Source organism: Zonotrichia leucophrys, chromosome 9 (assembly GCF_028769735.1).
Source record: "Zonotrichia leucophrys gambelii isolate GWCS_2022_RI chromosome 9, RI_Zleu_2.0, whole genome shotgun sequence".
NCBI classification, from domain to species: domain Eukaryota; kingdom Metazoa; phylum Chordata; class Aves; order Passeriformes; family Passerellidae; genus Zonotrichia; species Zonotrichia leucophrys.
Window position 1 is genome coordinate 16,215,120 of NC_088179.1, and position 17,010 is coordinate 16,232,129.

The 17,010-nt window shown below is 58.0% G+C and overlaps 1 protein-coding gene across 4 annotated transcripts; it reads left to right on the plus strand.

Moving 5' to 3' along the window:
• Positions 1–6,878: 6,878 nt before the first annotated feature.
• Positions 6,879–15,600, plus strand: PTMA (prothymosin alpha). Of its 4 annotated transcripts, none has more exons than XM_064721064.1 (5): positions 6,879–7,033; positions 11,039–11,110; positions 11,790–11,883; positions 14,430–14,503; positions 14,959–15,600. In XM_064721064.1, exons 1-5 carry the CDS (start codon positions 6,989–6,991, stop codon positions 15,004–15,006), a joined length of 333 nt encoding a protein of 110 aa, XP_064577134.1. In that variant the 5' UTR covers positions 6,879–6,988; the 3' UTR covers positions 15,007–15,600. The 4 variants fall into 4 exon arrangements, with proteins under 4 accessions (XP_064577134.1, XP_064577132.1, XP_064577135.1 ...); XM_064721062.1 differs by having other exon boundaries at positions 11,787–11,883; positions 14,959–15,035; XM_064721065.1 differs by having other exon boundaries at positions 11,787–11,877; positions 14,959–15,035.
• Positions 15,601–17,010: the final 1,410 nt, after the last annotated feature.

Here is a 17,010-nt window from a genome sequence, read left to right on the forward strand (position 1 = left end):
GCAGCTGGCAAATCCCATTGCAGCTCCTGATCAGTGCTTTGGGTGGGAAAACCTGTTCCTCTTGCCACTGCACCCTGCAGGGCTGATGCCTGGGATCCATGGCTATTGCATGGGGAGTCCTTTCACCTTGTGACCCACTGATGTCCATTGTGGCTGGGCCAGCAGGTGACCAGCACCTCTGCCATGAGGCTGAGGGCAGGAAGCACGAGAGGGACTGTTAGGCAGTGACCCTCTCCCAGACACTGGGGCTTTGGCAGTGAGGGACCACCAGAACAGGGAGTGGGACCACTGGATTTAACTTCTTCCAATTTCTCTGCTGAACTTATCCAGTTGCTTTTTGCCTGTAATTTTTTAAGCCATTTTCCATGTTCCCACAGCAAGGAGGCCACAGCTCAGCTGTGGCAGGAGAGCTCTCCCTTTCACTGGAGTGGAGCTTGCTGCTATCTGGCCCCACGTTCTTGTACAGGGAAGAGCCAAGCACCCACCTTGATTTGGCAGACTTCTTTCCTCTTCCCTGCTCAGCCCACTCTTTCCAAAGGTGTTGTTCAATGGGAACCACCTCAAGCAGGAGGGTTTCAGCCTGGAAGCAGCAGCCTCCTTCCCCAGGCTCCTCCCTGCTGGGCTGGAAGGTGGCCAGCCCCTCCAGAGCTCCAGCAGCACCAGGGCAAGCTGGGAGATGAGTGGAGGATCACTGCTATCCCCAGCACCCCACATCTTCAGCCCACCAGGAGCCCCAGGCAGGAATGAGATATGTTGGCATGACATCAGAGAGAAGGGTCTTGTCCGGGGCTCTGCTTTGCCTCTCGAATGCTGCCCCTGGAGATTCGGTATCTGCTTGAGACTTCTGGTCCATCAATTATTTAATTCCCTCCAGCCATGTGGTCTCCAGCCCCGAGTGCTGGTCGTCTCTGAGAGCACAGGCCTGCTTATGGGGGGAAAGGGCTTGGGCAGGGGGATGCAGAGCAGGGGCTGGGCAGAGGATTTCCACTGGGAAGCAAAGCACAGGAGACAGGTCCCACCAGCCAGTCTTGAGCTGGACCTTCCTTCCCATCAACCCATTGGTTAGAGGGATGGGTTTTTTTTCTGATCCCTGGGGATGACCCTGAGGAAAGCACCTCCCTGCTCCATGCCTCACTTTACCCACCTATAAAACAGGGCCAAGGATTTCACAAGTGATGTGAGCTCCAGTGGCATCCCAAACGTGCGTGCAAGACAGCGTTTTGCAATAAGCAAGAGTGTGACTCTCACTCCTGCTCGCAGGGGCTACACCATCCATGTGCCTTTAGTGGATCACATAAGGCTGGTGGTCCCTATTTGCTGCTGCTGTCTCAGGCTAAAGCAGCACGGCACAGCACGGCACGGCAGGCGCAGCTGGGTAGGCAGGACAAGCTGTGACACGCGGGCAGGCAGGCGGCTGGAGCCGGGTAGGTGTGTCCCTGTTACCCAATAAATAACTCAAGCCCTAAAGCAGCCCATTGTAATTACAGGGGCCCCGCGCAGATTGAAAACGAAGAAGAAGGAGGGGAAAAAAGGAAATCAAGGTTCAGTTCTTCCCCAGGAGGTAGCGCTCCATGGGGAAAGCAATAGAAGGGAGCGGTGATTTATATCTCTCCAGAGGAATTCTCCTTTGCAGGGCCGCCCAAGGCGCCGCCAGGTTCAGCTGAGTTTCTAATCTGAATATGCATGAGCCAGTAATTAATTCTCTCTGATACTGATCCAGATTTGGGGTTGGTTTTTGAGTGTGTGCGTGCGCATTTGGTGTCCATCTTCTCCCAGGTGTGCTAAGGCACCAAGGAGGGATGAGACGAGGGAGTGCTGGCTCTCCACAGCTGTCCCTGCAGGATGGTAGCCACTGACACTTCAGGGCAGCTTGGGGCAGACAGGTGGCCCTGGCTGGGTGGGGACTTCTGTGGGGTGGCTCTGGGTGGTGTCCTGCTGGGGACAGCATGAGGAAGGGGGACAGAGAGTAGGGCACAAGCAGGGTCACGTGCCTGGGGCTGGTTACACCATGGGGCAATCCCTGCCCAAACACATACCCAGCCTTGGGCACGTGCAGGAGGTGTTGTCCCTCCTCCAGCAGACATTGCAAAGATCCCGTGTTTGCAAAGTGCTGAGAAGAGGGAGGGAGGGAAGAGAATCTTGACTCGCCTTCTCCCTCCCACCTTCCTCTCTCCTTTTAAATCTCTTCCATGCATTATTTGAGCAGTGGGAAGGGAGCCCTGAGGAGCGAAACCTTGTCTCTGGCCGAAGGCCCAGGCCTGGGGCAGGATGTGGGTGTGTAAACTCCATGCCATAGGCCCTTCTCTGGGTCTGATCCACAGCTCGTAGCCACAACCAGCCTTCAAACCAGGGGAAAACCAGAAAACATTAATGAGAGAGAAGCAACTGATTTCCAGCTTCACAGAGCCCACACCCTAGAACACAGGTCTGCTCCCCTGGCCTGAGGAGCATGTTGCCCCAATGGCCTGCTCACCCTTCCCTTGAGAGAAAGGCAATAATTAGCTTTCCTGCCTTTAAACCTTGCCATGGGGCTCTGGCCGTCTGTCAGGGATGAGTTGAGGTTGTTCCAAACACAGCCAAGGAAAGACAGGGATGTGAGTACTGGTGCCTGGGTCATGACATCAGCAGAGCTGGCCCTTGGCAGCCAGGAGGAGATGCTGGATCCATTCCTGATGTTGTGAGCTCCCTGGAACAGCCAACATCCCAACCTGGAGACTTCCCTGGTCCCCCATCATGTGCCCACTCCGCCTGTAGCCAGGAGCAGGATTAGCAGCAGTGCTGAGGTGTATTGCCCTGCTCCACCTGGCCCTGGCTCCTGACAGCACCCACATGCAGCAGAAAAGGGACTGCCTTGGCCCCACATCTCAGCCAGATAGGGCAGTGGCTTCCCAGAGCCACAGAGAAGCCAGTGAGCATCAAGGGACCATGGTGTCATTGCCTGCTGGGGTCAGAGGATCTGGAGAGGTCACACTCCCTTTCCCACACCCTCCAATAACAGGGGATGGCTCCTCCAGAACGCTGTCCTCCCTCTGGGGCTCTATGCAGAGGCCCAAGGACTATGCCATGCCCTGCCTACCACATGCAGCTCCATCCAGTGGAGTGCAGAGGAGACAGACTCCCTACATCCATCTGAGGGATCCCTGCGATGTCTACAGGCCTGGAAGCAGCGGGCTGGGAACAGGGGTGAGTCAGAGCCCTGTGTTGTAACGTGGGGGGCAGAGCGCGTGTTGGAGCAGGGATGGCCGTGAGCTGCAGTGTGGGGCCCGCCTGGGCCTTTTGCAATCCTCTGGGGAAAGGCAAAGTCAGTGTCTCCATCCCTTAATTAAAGTGTGCCACAGGGCCCTGCTCCTGCCTGTTTACGTGGTTCCTGGGGATGGACAGAGAAGCAGCAGCCCGGGACACAGGGAGCAGGGGCAGCCGGTGCTCTCGAATAGTCTCTGGCTCCAGCAGGCAGGTCAGCCTTGACCCCACGGTCTCTCAAAGACACTTTTTGGAACCATGAGCTGATTCCAGTTCTCTACACACCTCCCCTCCCTCCTGTGAGTGCACATGAAGCTCCTTCCCACCTCCCCATCGCCCTTCACACCCCCACACCCCCCCACCCCCCAGCACTGCTGTTCCAGAGAAAACCTGGCCCCCGTGTGCAACCCCTGCCCATCGAGGAACAGAAGGTGACACAGCCAGGATGTCATCTCTGCCGGCTTCACGTCCCGCATCACCAGCCTGACCTAGAAACACTACCACGTCTCGTGCGCCGGAGCCCGGGGATGCTGCAGGCTCATCCCTCTGTTTTTTCCAGAGCAGCTGAGTGACAGTCGCCCCTCCCTTGCCTCTCTGAAGAGCGTAATGAGAATTTCCTCCGAGGAGCAGCTTGCCGCGATGAAATAATCGCCCGAGCAGCATGATCTTCGCCGGGGATTAGAGAGGCTGCTACTTGCTGAGCTAGGGAAACGGCCGGTGAGGAGGGAAAAGTCCTCTACCTCCTCCTCCGGCACCTCGGCTCCTTTGCCAGAGCAATCGCCTGCCGCAGACGGAGCGAGGTCCCAGGCAGAGAGCTCAGCCCTGGAAACTTCTGTCCCCGATGCTCGGGCACTTTTGCAAAGTCCCTTTCCACCCTCCTCCTCCTGTCTCTGCTCCCTGAGGAGCCGCTCCTCCGGCAGTCCGGAGGGGTGGGGAAGAGGTAAAGCAGCAGCTGCCTTTTACAGGCAACAGTTCCTGTTGTTTCTTTTTGGACTGCTGAGGCATAAAGCGCCGAGCTGAGCCTGCTTCTTTCTCCCTGCCTTACGCTCACAGGCACTCGCCAGCCGGTTATCCCGCTGCACAGAGGGACGGCACCAAGGGCTATACATGGATTTCCGACGCGGAGTGGTTTAAGGCAGTTTTGCTTCCACTGCAGGCTTGGGTGGTTTTTTTTATCTCCAGCCCTCCCACCACCACCCCCCCGCCCCCTGTCCTCTGTGAGATCCTGGTGTGACCATCCCTTGAGGATTCCTAAATTCCGAATTTTCTTCCTGAAATATCCCACATCTCATTTTCTTTTTTTAACTCTTCCTGAAACGTGGGAACCCCAAGCCCGAAGGAACATCCCTAGTTTGAGCAGAAGGCACGCATGAAAGACAAGTTATAGCAAAAGTGATTTTTTGAGGGATCTGAGCTTGGGTGTTTTTTTTTTTTTCTTTCCTCTTTCGGACACACTTCGAGACTCGCCGGCAGCTCCCGGCTGGGCTGTGGCAGAGGGCGCTCCAGCCTCCAGCACTGCGAGCAACCTGCCCCAAACCCACTGAGTCCTGTCTCCGGGAATAGCAGCTGCCCTTGTCTCGAACACTCCAAGCGAGAGGCGTAGCCAGAAGCAACCAGAAATCCCGGTTTCCACAGCCCTCTCCTTCCCCTGAGTGCATGGAGAAGCTCTCGCCCTGCTCACGCCCAGTCCTGCCGCCAGGTCAGGGCGGGACATCCGACGTGAGGAATCCATCATCCCCAAAAGGTCCCAACGCGAGAAATCCATCGTCCCAGAAGGTCCCTCCTGACAAAACGCCAGCAGTGCCCGACCTTCGTGAGCGGGGCACTGCTGTGTCGACAGCGCCTGTGATCCAACGTGAGAGCTGCTGGTGGGGTCATAGCCCCTGGGCCGGGGGACGGCCAGGGCAGGGGGTGGCTGGCCCCGGTACGAGGTCACTCCGAGGGTCAGCGGCCGCCGTGAGGGCTCGGCTGTGCCGGTGCTTCCCGCTCCCGCCACAGCCCCGCGGCCCTGATCCCCGTCCCCACGCCACCATCTCCTCAGTGCTGCTCCCACGAGGGGCAGGACGCGGAGGCTGAGGAGAAAAGCGCTGCATGGTGCGCCCAGGCACAGACCAGCCTGTTTGCGGTGCTACCGCGCTGAGTGGGAGGGACATTTTGTCCGGGAAACGGGGCCCCGTCTCTCTGTCCAGCCGCCGGGCGCGTGTGGGGATGGGGCAACGGACGCCGGCGCCATGACGCCTCGTGCCGCGACGCCTGGTGCCAGGCGGTGTGGGGACTACCATGGCTTCTCCACAGCTCTCCTGAAGCCGTAGAGAGAAGAACCCCGGGTCAGCGCGGCCCCTAGTAGCCAGGATCAGCGGCCACCGCCCGCGGGAGCCCCCACCCCGGGCCCCCAGCCGGCCGGCGTCAACTCCGCTCCACAGCTCCGCCCCGAGCCGCCTCCGGGTTTTCAAAACCACTTGGCCGTAGACAGACAGGCAGCTCAGCTAATAGGAAGCCGCAAAGCGTCAGTACAGCGTTCGCCTGGCGCTAATGACCAATCCACACCGTTCGAGGCCCATATCCCGCCCTCCGAGGACAAGTTCGGCCTCGGTCTGGCGGCCATGTTGAGTGTGGCAGCCCCGCTGTGCTCCATATGGAGGGGGGTTTTTCCCACCCCTTCACCCCTTGATTCGCGCTTTCTACACCGGGGACCACTTACGCGCTGCTCTGTCTCACCCCCGGGGCCGTCGTGGGCGGCGGAGCGGCTCCCAGGGGATGGTAACATCGTGTGGTTGCCCCATGAAGGGCTCTCGGCGCCATCTTGAGTGTGGCTGAGCCCCCTCGCTCGCTGCGTCGGTGCCCTGTTACCCCGCGGTGTGAGGGGGGAACCGATGCGGTCGCGGTGCCCGCGGGCGCGGCGCGAGGGGCACGGCTGTATATAACGGGGAGCTGCGGATGGGGAGCGTAGGGAAGCTCCTGGTGCGCTTTAAACCGTGAACTCGCAGAAGGTTGGGGGGGGGGGGGGGGAGTAGCAACAGCTTGGGTACGTTTTTTTACTGTAGAATAACCAAACGGGTGGGAATCCCGCATTTCTGCGCGGCAGGCTGGGCGGGCCGCCCCTCCCCGCTCCCCCCAGGGGCGGCCGCGGTTGTTGTGGCCAAAGTTTCCGCGGGGCGCCGAAAACACAGGGAACGAGTGGGGCTAGCGGGGTACCGAAGGGACGGGGCTGCCCCGGGACCACCGCCGACCCCGTGGGAGCGCGGCTGGGGGAGGGCAGCGCCGGCTCTCCTGCATTACTGTTATTATTCTTATTTTTAACTCTTATTATTTCCCCTCCGCCCCTCCGCAGGCGCGGCGGGAGCTTCCCCCCCCCCCCCACTCCCGCCCGCCGCCTCACACGGCGGGAGAGGCGGGGCGGAGGCGGCGGGGGCGGAGGTAGCGCGGGGGGGGCGTGGCTCTACTCCCCTCTGCGCCCGCCGCGCTGAGACCGAGCACAACTCATCGCCGCAGTGGCGGCGCTCGCTGGCTCCTTTAAGCGGCCGTGCCCCATTGTTTGCACCGCGGCCAATGGGCGCCCGGCGGCCGCGGCGCGCGCGGCCAATGGGGCGCGGCGCGGGGCAGAGCGCGCGCCGCCCCCCGGCTCTATAAGAGGGCCGGCGGCGCCGCGTGAGTTCCCACTGGCTCGCGCAAAGCCATCTTGGCATTGTTCTGCCCGCCCGCCCGCGCCGCCGCAGCCCCGCGCGACACAGCCCCGCACGCCCCCGCCATGTCCGACGCGGCCGTGGACACCAGCGCTGAAATCTCCGCCAAGGTGAGGGACCCGCCGCCTCGCGCCCTGGCTCCACGGCTTTTTTTCCCCCCCTCATTTAAATTTTTTTTTCCGTGCGATTTCTGGCTTTTTTTTTTTCCTTTTTGTGTTTTTTTCGTCGGAATTTTTTTTCCCCCCCTGCCCGTCCCGCCCCCTCGTTTCTCCCCCTTCCCCCTCCGTCCTTCGCGTTGAAGTTGGCGGCGCGGTGCGGAGCCGGTGCCGCCGCGCTTGCAGTGCGGAGCTGCCAGCGCCGTTCCTTTGTCTACAGTGTGCGGGAAACGTGCTCGCCGCCTTTGCCGGTGCTGCCGAGCCCCGTCGCTCCATGTCCCGCTCCCTCCCGCCTTTCCTTGGGACAGTAGCTGGTCATCCCGCTGCGGAGGGGCTCGGGGAGCCGGGGGGGTACACGCACGGCAGTGCCTCGGCACCCGGCAGCGCTCGCTCATTCAATCCGCGGTGCGGGAGCTTGACAGCCCCGTCAAACTTGTGTTCCGCTCGGCCCCGTCCCTGCGGGGGGATGTGGGGGGAAGCGCTCCGGAACACGCACGGGTGGGGGGGGCAGTGTCTGTTGTGGAGTTGCTGCCGAAAAGCGGGGTGGGCGGGTGGTTGCTATTTCGGAGTTGCGCCCGGTTGATGCGGGAGGGGCGTCTGCTGTGGTGGTGTTACCCCTGGAGCGTGGGGGGGGACAGTTGTTTTTTTGGCGTTACCCCCCGGAAGGACGGGGGGGGGGGATTTGCGGTTTAGGTAGTGCCCCGCATTGGGAGTTACTATTTCGGAGGTGAGGGGGAGTAGGGGGTGATCCGGAGGTGTCCCGGGGGGCTTTTGTTATTTTTGGAGTTACCCCGATGGGGGCACCTCCACAGAAGGAGATGCCCCGATGCGCTAGGGCGGCGGGGCTGAGGGCTCCGGCCCTGGCTCGAGCTCCTCGCAACCAGGATAAGTTTGCGAGTCGCTGCTGGAGGCGATGGGAAGAGGCTGGGGAGCGCCGGTACCAGCCGGGAGAGGCTCTCCCGGGAGTCCCCGCTGCGGCTCCCGGCGCACGCCTTTGTCTGCGAGCCGCGGCGGAGCGTCCCCCGGGGGGACTGCGCTCCCCGAGCGGCCGCGGTGCGCCCCGTTGAGCTCGGGGCCACGGCCGGAAAAGTTGCGAGGGGGACCCGAACTGGGCCAGTGCGTGGGAAGGCGGCGGGGGACGTGCCCGGTGGCCTCCTCACCCTGCGCCCCGGCTGGCCCGGGGTCGCGCCGCTCCCGGGGGAAGCGCGACTGGAGGGGAAAAAAAAATCCGGCCGGGAGGAGGGTTTATAAAAAACAACCAACAAAACGCCGTTTCTGGCAGATTTCGATTTCACTTCTGTTTCCCGCTCCCGCAGCCATGCCCCCATCCCGCCTGCCCAGCCTCCGTTCCGGGGCCGCGGCTTGGTCCCCGCCGCCTCCGGCTCTCCCGCTGCCGGGAAGCGGCGAGGCGGGTCGATCCCCATCCTTCCCCGGGGGAACGGGGCCAAGTTTGCCGTTAACCTTCCCCTGCCCTTTTTACCGCGTGCGGGAAGGGGCCTCGTCTCTGGCTCACCCTCCTGGGAGCGGACAAGGGTCCGCGCTGCAGGGCGGGGGGAGGCGCGCACGGCGGCAAGGTGACCCCCCCCACACCTCAGAGAAGCGCGGAGGCACCGGGGCCGCTCGCTCTCGTCCCGCCTCGCCGTCCGGAACGCTCCCGGGAGGCGGGGATGGAGGGGGAGGGGGTTCCCGCCCCGCCCGGGCGCCGCCCCCGGCCGGTGCCGCGGGGCGCCCACCACGTGCGGGCCTGGGAGCCGGAGTCCGCCGCGCCGCCCCCGCCGGGACTACAGCTCCCGGCAGCCCGCGGGGCGCCGCGCTGGCCGCCGGCCAATCAGCGGGACGCGGAGAGTGGCGCGCGGTTTGAATGGCGGCCGCGCGCGTGGCGGCGCGGGGGAGCCCCCTGGCGGCGGGAGGCGCGGGCTGCCGCCCTGATGTCCCCCGCTTGCCACAGGGATCCTGCCCAGGGCAGGGCCGGGGACAAGGTAGAGCATTCCGGGCCGTTGGTATGTGGCTCTATACCGCTGCTATTCATTCCATGGACAAACAGCCCTGACACACCTATAATTAGAGGCTGTGTCTCAGTCTTGGCGCCGGAGCAGCCCTGCAGCCTGCACTGGCCCTTGGTCTGGACGCTCCTGCACATATCTGTTTGTGTTGGACTGGGAAGGGAAGAGGGGGAATCTGATGCTCTCTGCAACCCTGTTGCTACCACAAATTTCATGACCTGGCGTCGTGATGGTGGTTAAACTGAGAGCATTTTCAGTGATGCAGGAAAGGTCAGGGCTGTAGATCTGTCCAGCTGAAATGCCCAAGAATGAGTTGTTCCTTCACTGGGAGAATTGCTTGCATTTTGTGAACAACTTGTTTTAAAAGGAACTGTTGGGCACATTGAGAGCTGGAGATTCTGACTGCTTGACTTGTTCTGTGTTTAACTTGGGTACTGCTTTGTTGCCCTCGTGCCCATGTGCCTGGTGTGATGCAGCAGCTGTAGCCCAGTGATGCATGAGAGGCCAAATGGTTGTGATCAGTCTCCAGGGAACAGGGCAGTGGAAGCCACTGACAGTGTAAAACTGTAGTGGAACTGGGCAGTGTGGAGGAGGTGGCCTGGGATTTGTGTGTAAGCAGTGAAAGGAGGAGGGATCTTCCGTGTTTGTTTTACTCCAGACTCCTGGGTTGGTTTGTTTAGGTGAGGTTCGATCAACAGGTGTTGTCCCTCCTCAGTGCTTTCTTCCAGGAAAAGTCTTTCCTCCATGCACTGGCAGTCTGTGGGTGCCTCTGGAAATGGCATCTATTTAAGTAACCTGGTGGTCTAAAATGCCTGTGCTGCCTCCCCAGCGCAGTCTGCAGAAACCCTCCCAGAAGGGAGCAGTGATCGCCCTAGCAGGGCCAGGGCCATGCTCTTCCCTCCGTGTTCCCACGAGGCAGCGGCTCCCTGCCGGGGGTGACAGTGCCCGCGGCACCGCCAGCTGCAGAGGGCTGGCAGGAGGGGGAGAAGCCACCGCAGTGGAGCAGGAGCTTCCAGCAACTTTTAAACACCTCGTGGTCGCTGCTGAAGCCGCTGTGGCTGTGCTGCTGGCCCTGGGGAAGGGCCTCCCTGCTTTCCTTGGCTGGGGTAGCGCTCACTGTGCTGAAGGATCTCGCTCCAGCTGATGGAGGAACAGAAGGGGAGGAGGATGCAAGCAGAGATGCCAGTGTTAAATCCAAGTGTTCTTAATGCGGGAACATAAAGTTGGATCCTTTCAGCCTGTTTGCTGAGCGACTTGGCATGACATTTTGACAGTGATCAATAGCAAAAACACACAAGCTCCCGCTCTGCTCGCGGTGGAGGCTTGAACCGAACTAGCCAGGCATGGCTCTTGGAGCAGTGTAAAAATAGATTTCTTCCCCCACCCCATCCTGTTACACTTCAGGCTGTGAGCTGGATGCTGGAGCCTCCTCTCTGCTGCTGTGAGAAAGACCAGGCGTGTAATGTTTGCCGTATGATTTTCGCTAGGCAGGGCAGGGAGCACAGCCCCTGCTAATGAGTGCCGGGGATCTGTTCCTGCTGGGGAGGCTCTGAGCAGCCGTGGGTGCCCATCCTCTGGTCAGGGCTGCCGGCTCTCCGTGGCATTGCAGGAGCTTGCGTGGACTGTGCTAAGATGGGCAATCAGCCAGCTCTGCTGCTGTTGAGCATATATGCAGGCAGCCAGCTCTGTCTGTTTGGGAGCTCAGAGGTGAAACAGAGCAGTCTCTTTTTTAGAGGGCTGCTCTGGCAAGGCTGACTTGGATTGAGATTCGCCCCCATGTTTTCCCGTTCCCAAGGAGGAGCCAGAACGTGGCGACCAAATCACAGAACAAATCTGTATGAAGAGAAACCAGCGCCTGCTCTCGCTCTCAGACTGTGTTTTTCACACCTGATCTGCAGCTTCTCTGACCCAGACACCTGGAATCGGGGTGACTTCTCTGCTTTTCTGCTCCTTCCAGGATCTAAAAGAGAAGAAGGAAGTTGTTGAAGAAACAGAAAATGGCAGAGATGCACCAGCCAACGGCAATGCTGTGAGTATGGCTGCAGTCTGCTGGGAGAGGCAGTCTGTACACCAATGCCTTTTTCTTCTCCTCTTCTTGCTTTTGCTCCCAAGTTTGTCCCTAGCACTGTTGAGAGGGGATCCCTGTAAACGGCAGCCCTGAGCCCTGCGAAGCCCTTCAGCCTTTGGTGCTTCACGTTATGTGGACACTCCCAGCCTGTGGGCTGTTCATGTGTGTGCAGAAGAGAAGGGCTGGGCTTGGATTCCCTCCCTGACAGCTGTGTGAGGCTGTCCAGTACCAACCCTTCCCTAGGCAAGGATAAAGAGGAAAAAAAACTTAAAACCCACTAGGATTTACAATGTTACAACCAGTTCAGCTGGGAAATACATCATGTACAAGTAAACTGGTTGGTTTCCTCTTTTGAGGTGCTGGGGGGAAATCACTGTGCCACATTTCAATGTGTCATGAGAGCCATTTCAGGCTTTGTCTCAAAGCTGCAGCCCCAAGTTACTGTGGGCTCTCTCCTTTGTGCCTGGGCTGTCTGGGTTGTGTGGAGGCAGACAGAAGGCGGGATGTGCGCTCAGGGCTCCGGTGGGCTGGTGCTTTGCTTTTGGCAGGAAAGGTGGGAACACCCATTGTGCTGAGTGTCTCTTCCACTTCTCCCTTTCCCGGTGTATTTTTTTAAGTGATGTTTTGTCTTGCCAAGGAGAATGAGGAAAATGGAGAGCAGGAGGCTGACAACGAAGTAGACGAAGAGGAGGAGGAAGGCGGTGAAGAAGAGGACGAGGAGGAAGAGGGTGATGGTAACTTTGCTTGTTCCCCAGCCCCATCCCGCGGCGGTGTCCTGCTCTGGCCAGCAGGCTCCCGGGAAGCGGAGGCGAGCAGAGAGCAGCATCTCCCCCTCGTGGCTGTGGGCAGAGCGCTCCCGCCAGCCAGGCTCGCTCCTTCCTTGCTTGCCTGAGCCGCCGCTGCTGGGAGTGAAGTCAGCTTTGAATCCCTTCCAGCAGGTTGAGGGCAGATTCCTTCCTCCCTCCCTCTGGCCAGACGGCACCTTACCGCGGCGCTGCATAAGCGCATTAGCCTTCCATGCGAGTAGTAAAATCTGCCCTTGACTCCTGTGAGTGCAGCCACTGCTGCACACACCAGCACTGGCCACTGGGACAGGGACAGCCCTGGGTGGCCGTGCCTTGGCCCAGGCACAGAGGGCGTGACACCCTGCTTGTTCATGGAGCAGCGTGCTGAGAGGCCCGTGCAGCCCTCTTTCCCAGGCTGGATGCTGTGTGGAAATGAGCAGAGGAACCTATGGCTCTTACCTGATCCTCCATCTGGAGTAGATAGCCTTGCTTTGAATTTCCTATGGCTGCAGTGTCCTGTGTCTCCCTGCCCTCTGCTGCTTCCTGACCTGACCCAGCCTAGAAATGGGTTCTGGCAGCAGTGACTTGCCAAATCACTTCTCACCCTCCCTGCTATTATTTTTTTCCCAAGATCTGCTTGGATGAATAGCATTGTTTATTTTTATCACTTGTTAAGGCTGGGAGTAAACCTTTCTTGTTATGCTGAGATGAACTCAGGGCCCCTGATTATCTGTTACTAGGTTAATCCCCTGTGAATTTTTGGTTTACGTGCTGACCTACTAACCTGCTGGCTTGTTTTGGGGAGATAGGGACAGGGCTGAAGATTTAATGACCATTAAACCAATGCTCATTCTGAAAGTGTGAGCTGGGAAAGCCACCTCCTTTGGGCTAGCACTTGTCTGAGCAGCCTGCTGTGCCCTTCAGTCGGAATTGGATCACTAGGAACAACTGGGAATTGTGATCCTCTTTAACTTGTGGCTTTAACCCCTGAGGACAGATGCAGCACTGCTGTGTGCTGTCCTGAGCCCATTTTACCCCCAGCGTTACTTTAGGGTGGGTGAGATGGGGCACACTTGGTTCTCCCTTCTCTCGGGCAGGAGCAGGGAGGAGGATGCGTGTGCTGCAGGCGCGTGTGTGGGGTGGAAGTGTTGCTTGGATACTGCTGTGACAAACCTGGGGAGCTTTGGTCCCGCAGTGCCAGCCCTGCTTTCCCAGCTCACCGAGCGCAGGCACGATTTGGCACGCGGTGCCTGGAGACGCCGGTGCCTCGCGGGGATCCGGCACAGGCTCTGACTGCTGGCACGGGCTCTGTCCATGCTTGCTGCCCTCGGGCGATCCCTGCCTGAGAGCTGCACCTGAGCACTGCAGGAGAGAGATTTAAAGGCAGCAAGTCCAGCTTGCATCAGCTTTTTTAGCCAAGACTTGCAGCCAGACTCCCGGGGTTTGACAGCAGAGGAGAGCTTGAGGGTATATTTTCCTCTCGCATCTCTCCATCCCATCTCATTATTTGCTTTGCTTAAAGCAGCTCAAAGAACTAAAAATGCTCCCAATCAGCTTGGCACTGTCACCTGACCTGCCGGCCAGCCCAGTCCATGTGATGGCTGCTGGGGTGTTGATCCATCGCTGGGAGCTAATCTTGGCCCTTCCTGCTGCATGGGCCACACCGCAGCTGGGCACACGTCAGGAGAGGAGAGGGGAGGATGGGCTGACCTTAATCCCCCCGGCTGTCCAGGCTGGCCATACGTGTGGCTCATGGCGGTGGTTTAAAGCCAGCTTACTGGCCTTAACTCTAAGTTATAGTAGGGTCTCCTGTTACACAAGAGACTTGTCTCGGCAGCTGAGAAGCTGTTCTGCCTCTGGGCTTGCCCCTGAGCCCCCAAAACTGGCCAAAGGTGATTGACTCAGTTGTTCTGATCCACTGGCCTATTTGAGCTCAAAGTGGGTCAAAGCCCAGAGCTCGCTGCTCATCCTCCTGGCTGGCTGTAAGATAAGTTGGAAGCATTTGTTTGCTGTTCTGATAATTAGAAAGTGTTCTGACTCAGAACTAATGCGTTCTGGCTCTCTTAACTCATTAAAGATGGACTAATAGCTGCGAAGGGAAGCAGAAGTAATCTGGAGTGGTTAGGCAGAGCAGCCACTAGAAAGAGTTTTTTCCTCGCTCTTTTTTTCCCCCATTTTGCCGCGATTTCGGCACTTATGGTAGGTGGTGGTTTTGCCATCTCACTGTCTGTGTTACAAATGCAGTGTGAATCAAACTTGAGGCTGCCAATCCTTATTTTCCCTTTGGGCATCCCCCAAATGACCTGACCTACCAGAAAGCCACAGTGTCCTCTGTCACCTCTTGTCCTGAGCAGGGTCTGTGCCACCTGGGTAGATGGGGACATGCCATCACACTGTGGGGGTGTGCCAGGATTAAACCCAGGGGGGAGGTATTGGAGGTGGTACTGGAGCTCTCCCAGAGGGTCTCACATTTCCTCCCTTTGTACTCCATGCAGGTGAGGAAGAGGATGGTGATGACGACGACGAAGCTGAGGGAGCCACAGGCAAACGGGCAGCTGAGGATGATGAGGTGGGAAGACTAAGCAGCCCCTTAGAGCCACACATGTCCCCAGAGGGCTTGGGAGCGGGGAAAGTGTCAGTGGGGCTAGAGGGGCTGGGCTTAACTCTGGGGCTGGAATGCTTTGCCTGTGTGCTCCCCATGTCCCTCCAGGGACACAGCCCAGTTCTGTTTATACACTGGCCTGGTTAGGGGGGGTGTCTGCTCCCGCCCAGCCGAGCCCTGGCCCTGGGCTGGGGAGACCTGGAATGCTCATGGCAGGCCTGGCTGGGGGCACTCAGGGACTCCCTGAGAAGTGAGGACTTTGCCTGAGGGAGGGAAACATCTGTGGTGCTCAGACCTTGTCCCTGAGGCAGGAGAGGGACCCCAAACTGCCCAGCCTCACTCCCTGCCTTGGGGTGACTCCTGCCTGCCCCCAGCAGCCCCAGTCCCCATCCCCTCTCCTGACAGCTTTGCTTTCCCCCTAGGATGACGACGTTGATCCCAAGAAGCAGAAAACCGATGAAGATGACTAGGCAGCAATTTTTTTTTTTTTTTTTTTTTTTTTTAAATAAGGAGGAAAACAAACCAACAAAAAAGGCCAGCGCGTCCTCTTCACCCTTGGGTCTCCCCTGGGGACCCCTGTTGCAGCCCCCTTTCCCTCACACAGCCCTTCCTCCCCCCTCCGCCGTGGTCATCCTCACCAAGTAGAGTGAACCCCGTCCCCGCCCCCCGGCGCGGCGCTGCCACTCAACGAACATGGAAATGATTCGCCCGTTAGCGGGGAGAGAAAACCCCCCTTCCCCACAAACCCTCTCCCCCCCGAGCACCAAAACTTCAAGGCCCTGCTTTCTTTCTTAAAAGTACTTTAAAGGAGAATTTGTTTGTATTTTTTATTTACATTTTATATTTTTGTACATATTGTTAGGAGGTCCGCCATTTTTAAGTGATCTCGGATTGACCAAAAGGGGGGCTTTGAAGTGTATATCTCTCTTGTTACCTATCTCTGACTTTACTTGTGGTGTGACCAGGCCCAAACCATTATCTCAAAGGAGAATAAAGCAAAACCTTGTAAAAAAAAAAAATTAAAAAAGACAAAAATGCAAAAAAAAAAAAAAATTACAATCTTATCTGAGCATTCCAGTAACTTTTTTTGTGTATGTACTTTAGCTGTACCATAGATCGTGGTTTGTATGAGGTGGCAAGGCCAAAGATAAAAAGGTTTTCTTTTTTTTTTTCTGTCTATGAAGTTGCTGTTTATTTTTATTTTTTCTTTTTTTTTGGCCTGTTTGATGTATGTGTGAAACAATGTTGTCCAACAATAAACCGGAATTTTATTTTGCTGAGTTGTCCTAACAAGGCTGCCTCCCAACTGCTGCTTTTTGTTTTAGTTTTTATTTGTTTTAAGTTTTTTATTTCTTTCTTCCCTTCTTTATCTCCTTTCTTTCTTTGCTTTGGACTTGGGCTGGGAAGAGAGAGAGGGGTGCAGAGTGTTGGTGGGGAGGTCTGGGGGCTGTGCTGTCCCCCTGTGGCTGTGGTAGTAGGGGAGGCAGTGTCTTTCCATGGCTGTATTCCTGTGGAGAGCTGCACCAGTGTCCCCAGCATGGCCTCTGCATGTCCTGCGTGCTCTGGCTGCCCTTGGCAAGAGGTAGGGATGGGTTAGATTGGGAAGCATGGACAGGGAGTGTGGGGGCCTGGCTGTGGTTTGCTCAGCAATTCTGTCTGCAGCCAAATTTGTTGGGGATTGTTTGGCTTGTGTAGTGGGGATGAGAAACCCATCCCCAAAATTCCTTCCTTGCAGTATCTGCTGCAGGTGATGGACCCCTGGTTGTGGGGTGGGGAGAGCTCAGGCCACGTAAATGCCTTCCCTCTCTTGGGGCTTGAGTGTTGCTGGCAGTGGGGCAGGAGTCAGTGTCAGCAGGGATTGGATTCAGCCAGAGCTGGTCCTGGGGGATGCTCCAGCCTGCGCTGGTCACCCAGCAATTTCTGGGGTGTCAAGGTTTTGGTAGTGGGACTCAGGGGAGATGGGTCAGGGTTGTCTGTGTGCTCTAACATACCAAAATGGCCTTAACTTAGCCTTAGCCTCTGCTGCTTTGCTCCTAATCTTCCTCCAACTCATTTTTCCTCCCTCCTCCCGGGTGTTGGAGCTTGGAAAAGCTCAGCCTGCTCTGCCAGGTGTGTGCAGTTCGTTTGCAAGAACCTGCTTTGTATCTGTGCTCCCAAACCCTCGCCCTGGCTCCAGGGAGTCCCCTTTCCCTGCTGATCCAGGCTGTGCCAAAGCCTCACCAGATGGTCTCGTTTCCTTCTCTCACGCTGCAATCCCAGCAGTGTTCAGATGCTGGGACATGATTCATCTTTTAGTTGTTTTTTTTTTAAAGAGGAACTAGTGTGCATTTAATGCACTGGCTGCAAGGGTCACAGCCTCTCCTGATCCCCAGGAGCAGCCAGGTCATTTCCTCTGCACTTACACCTTAATTATCCACTGAATGGTGGTGCTGCCTGATCGCTTATCAGATTTTCTGCCTCCATGCACAGGCCCC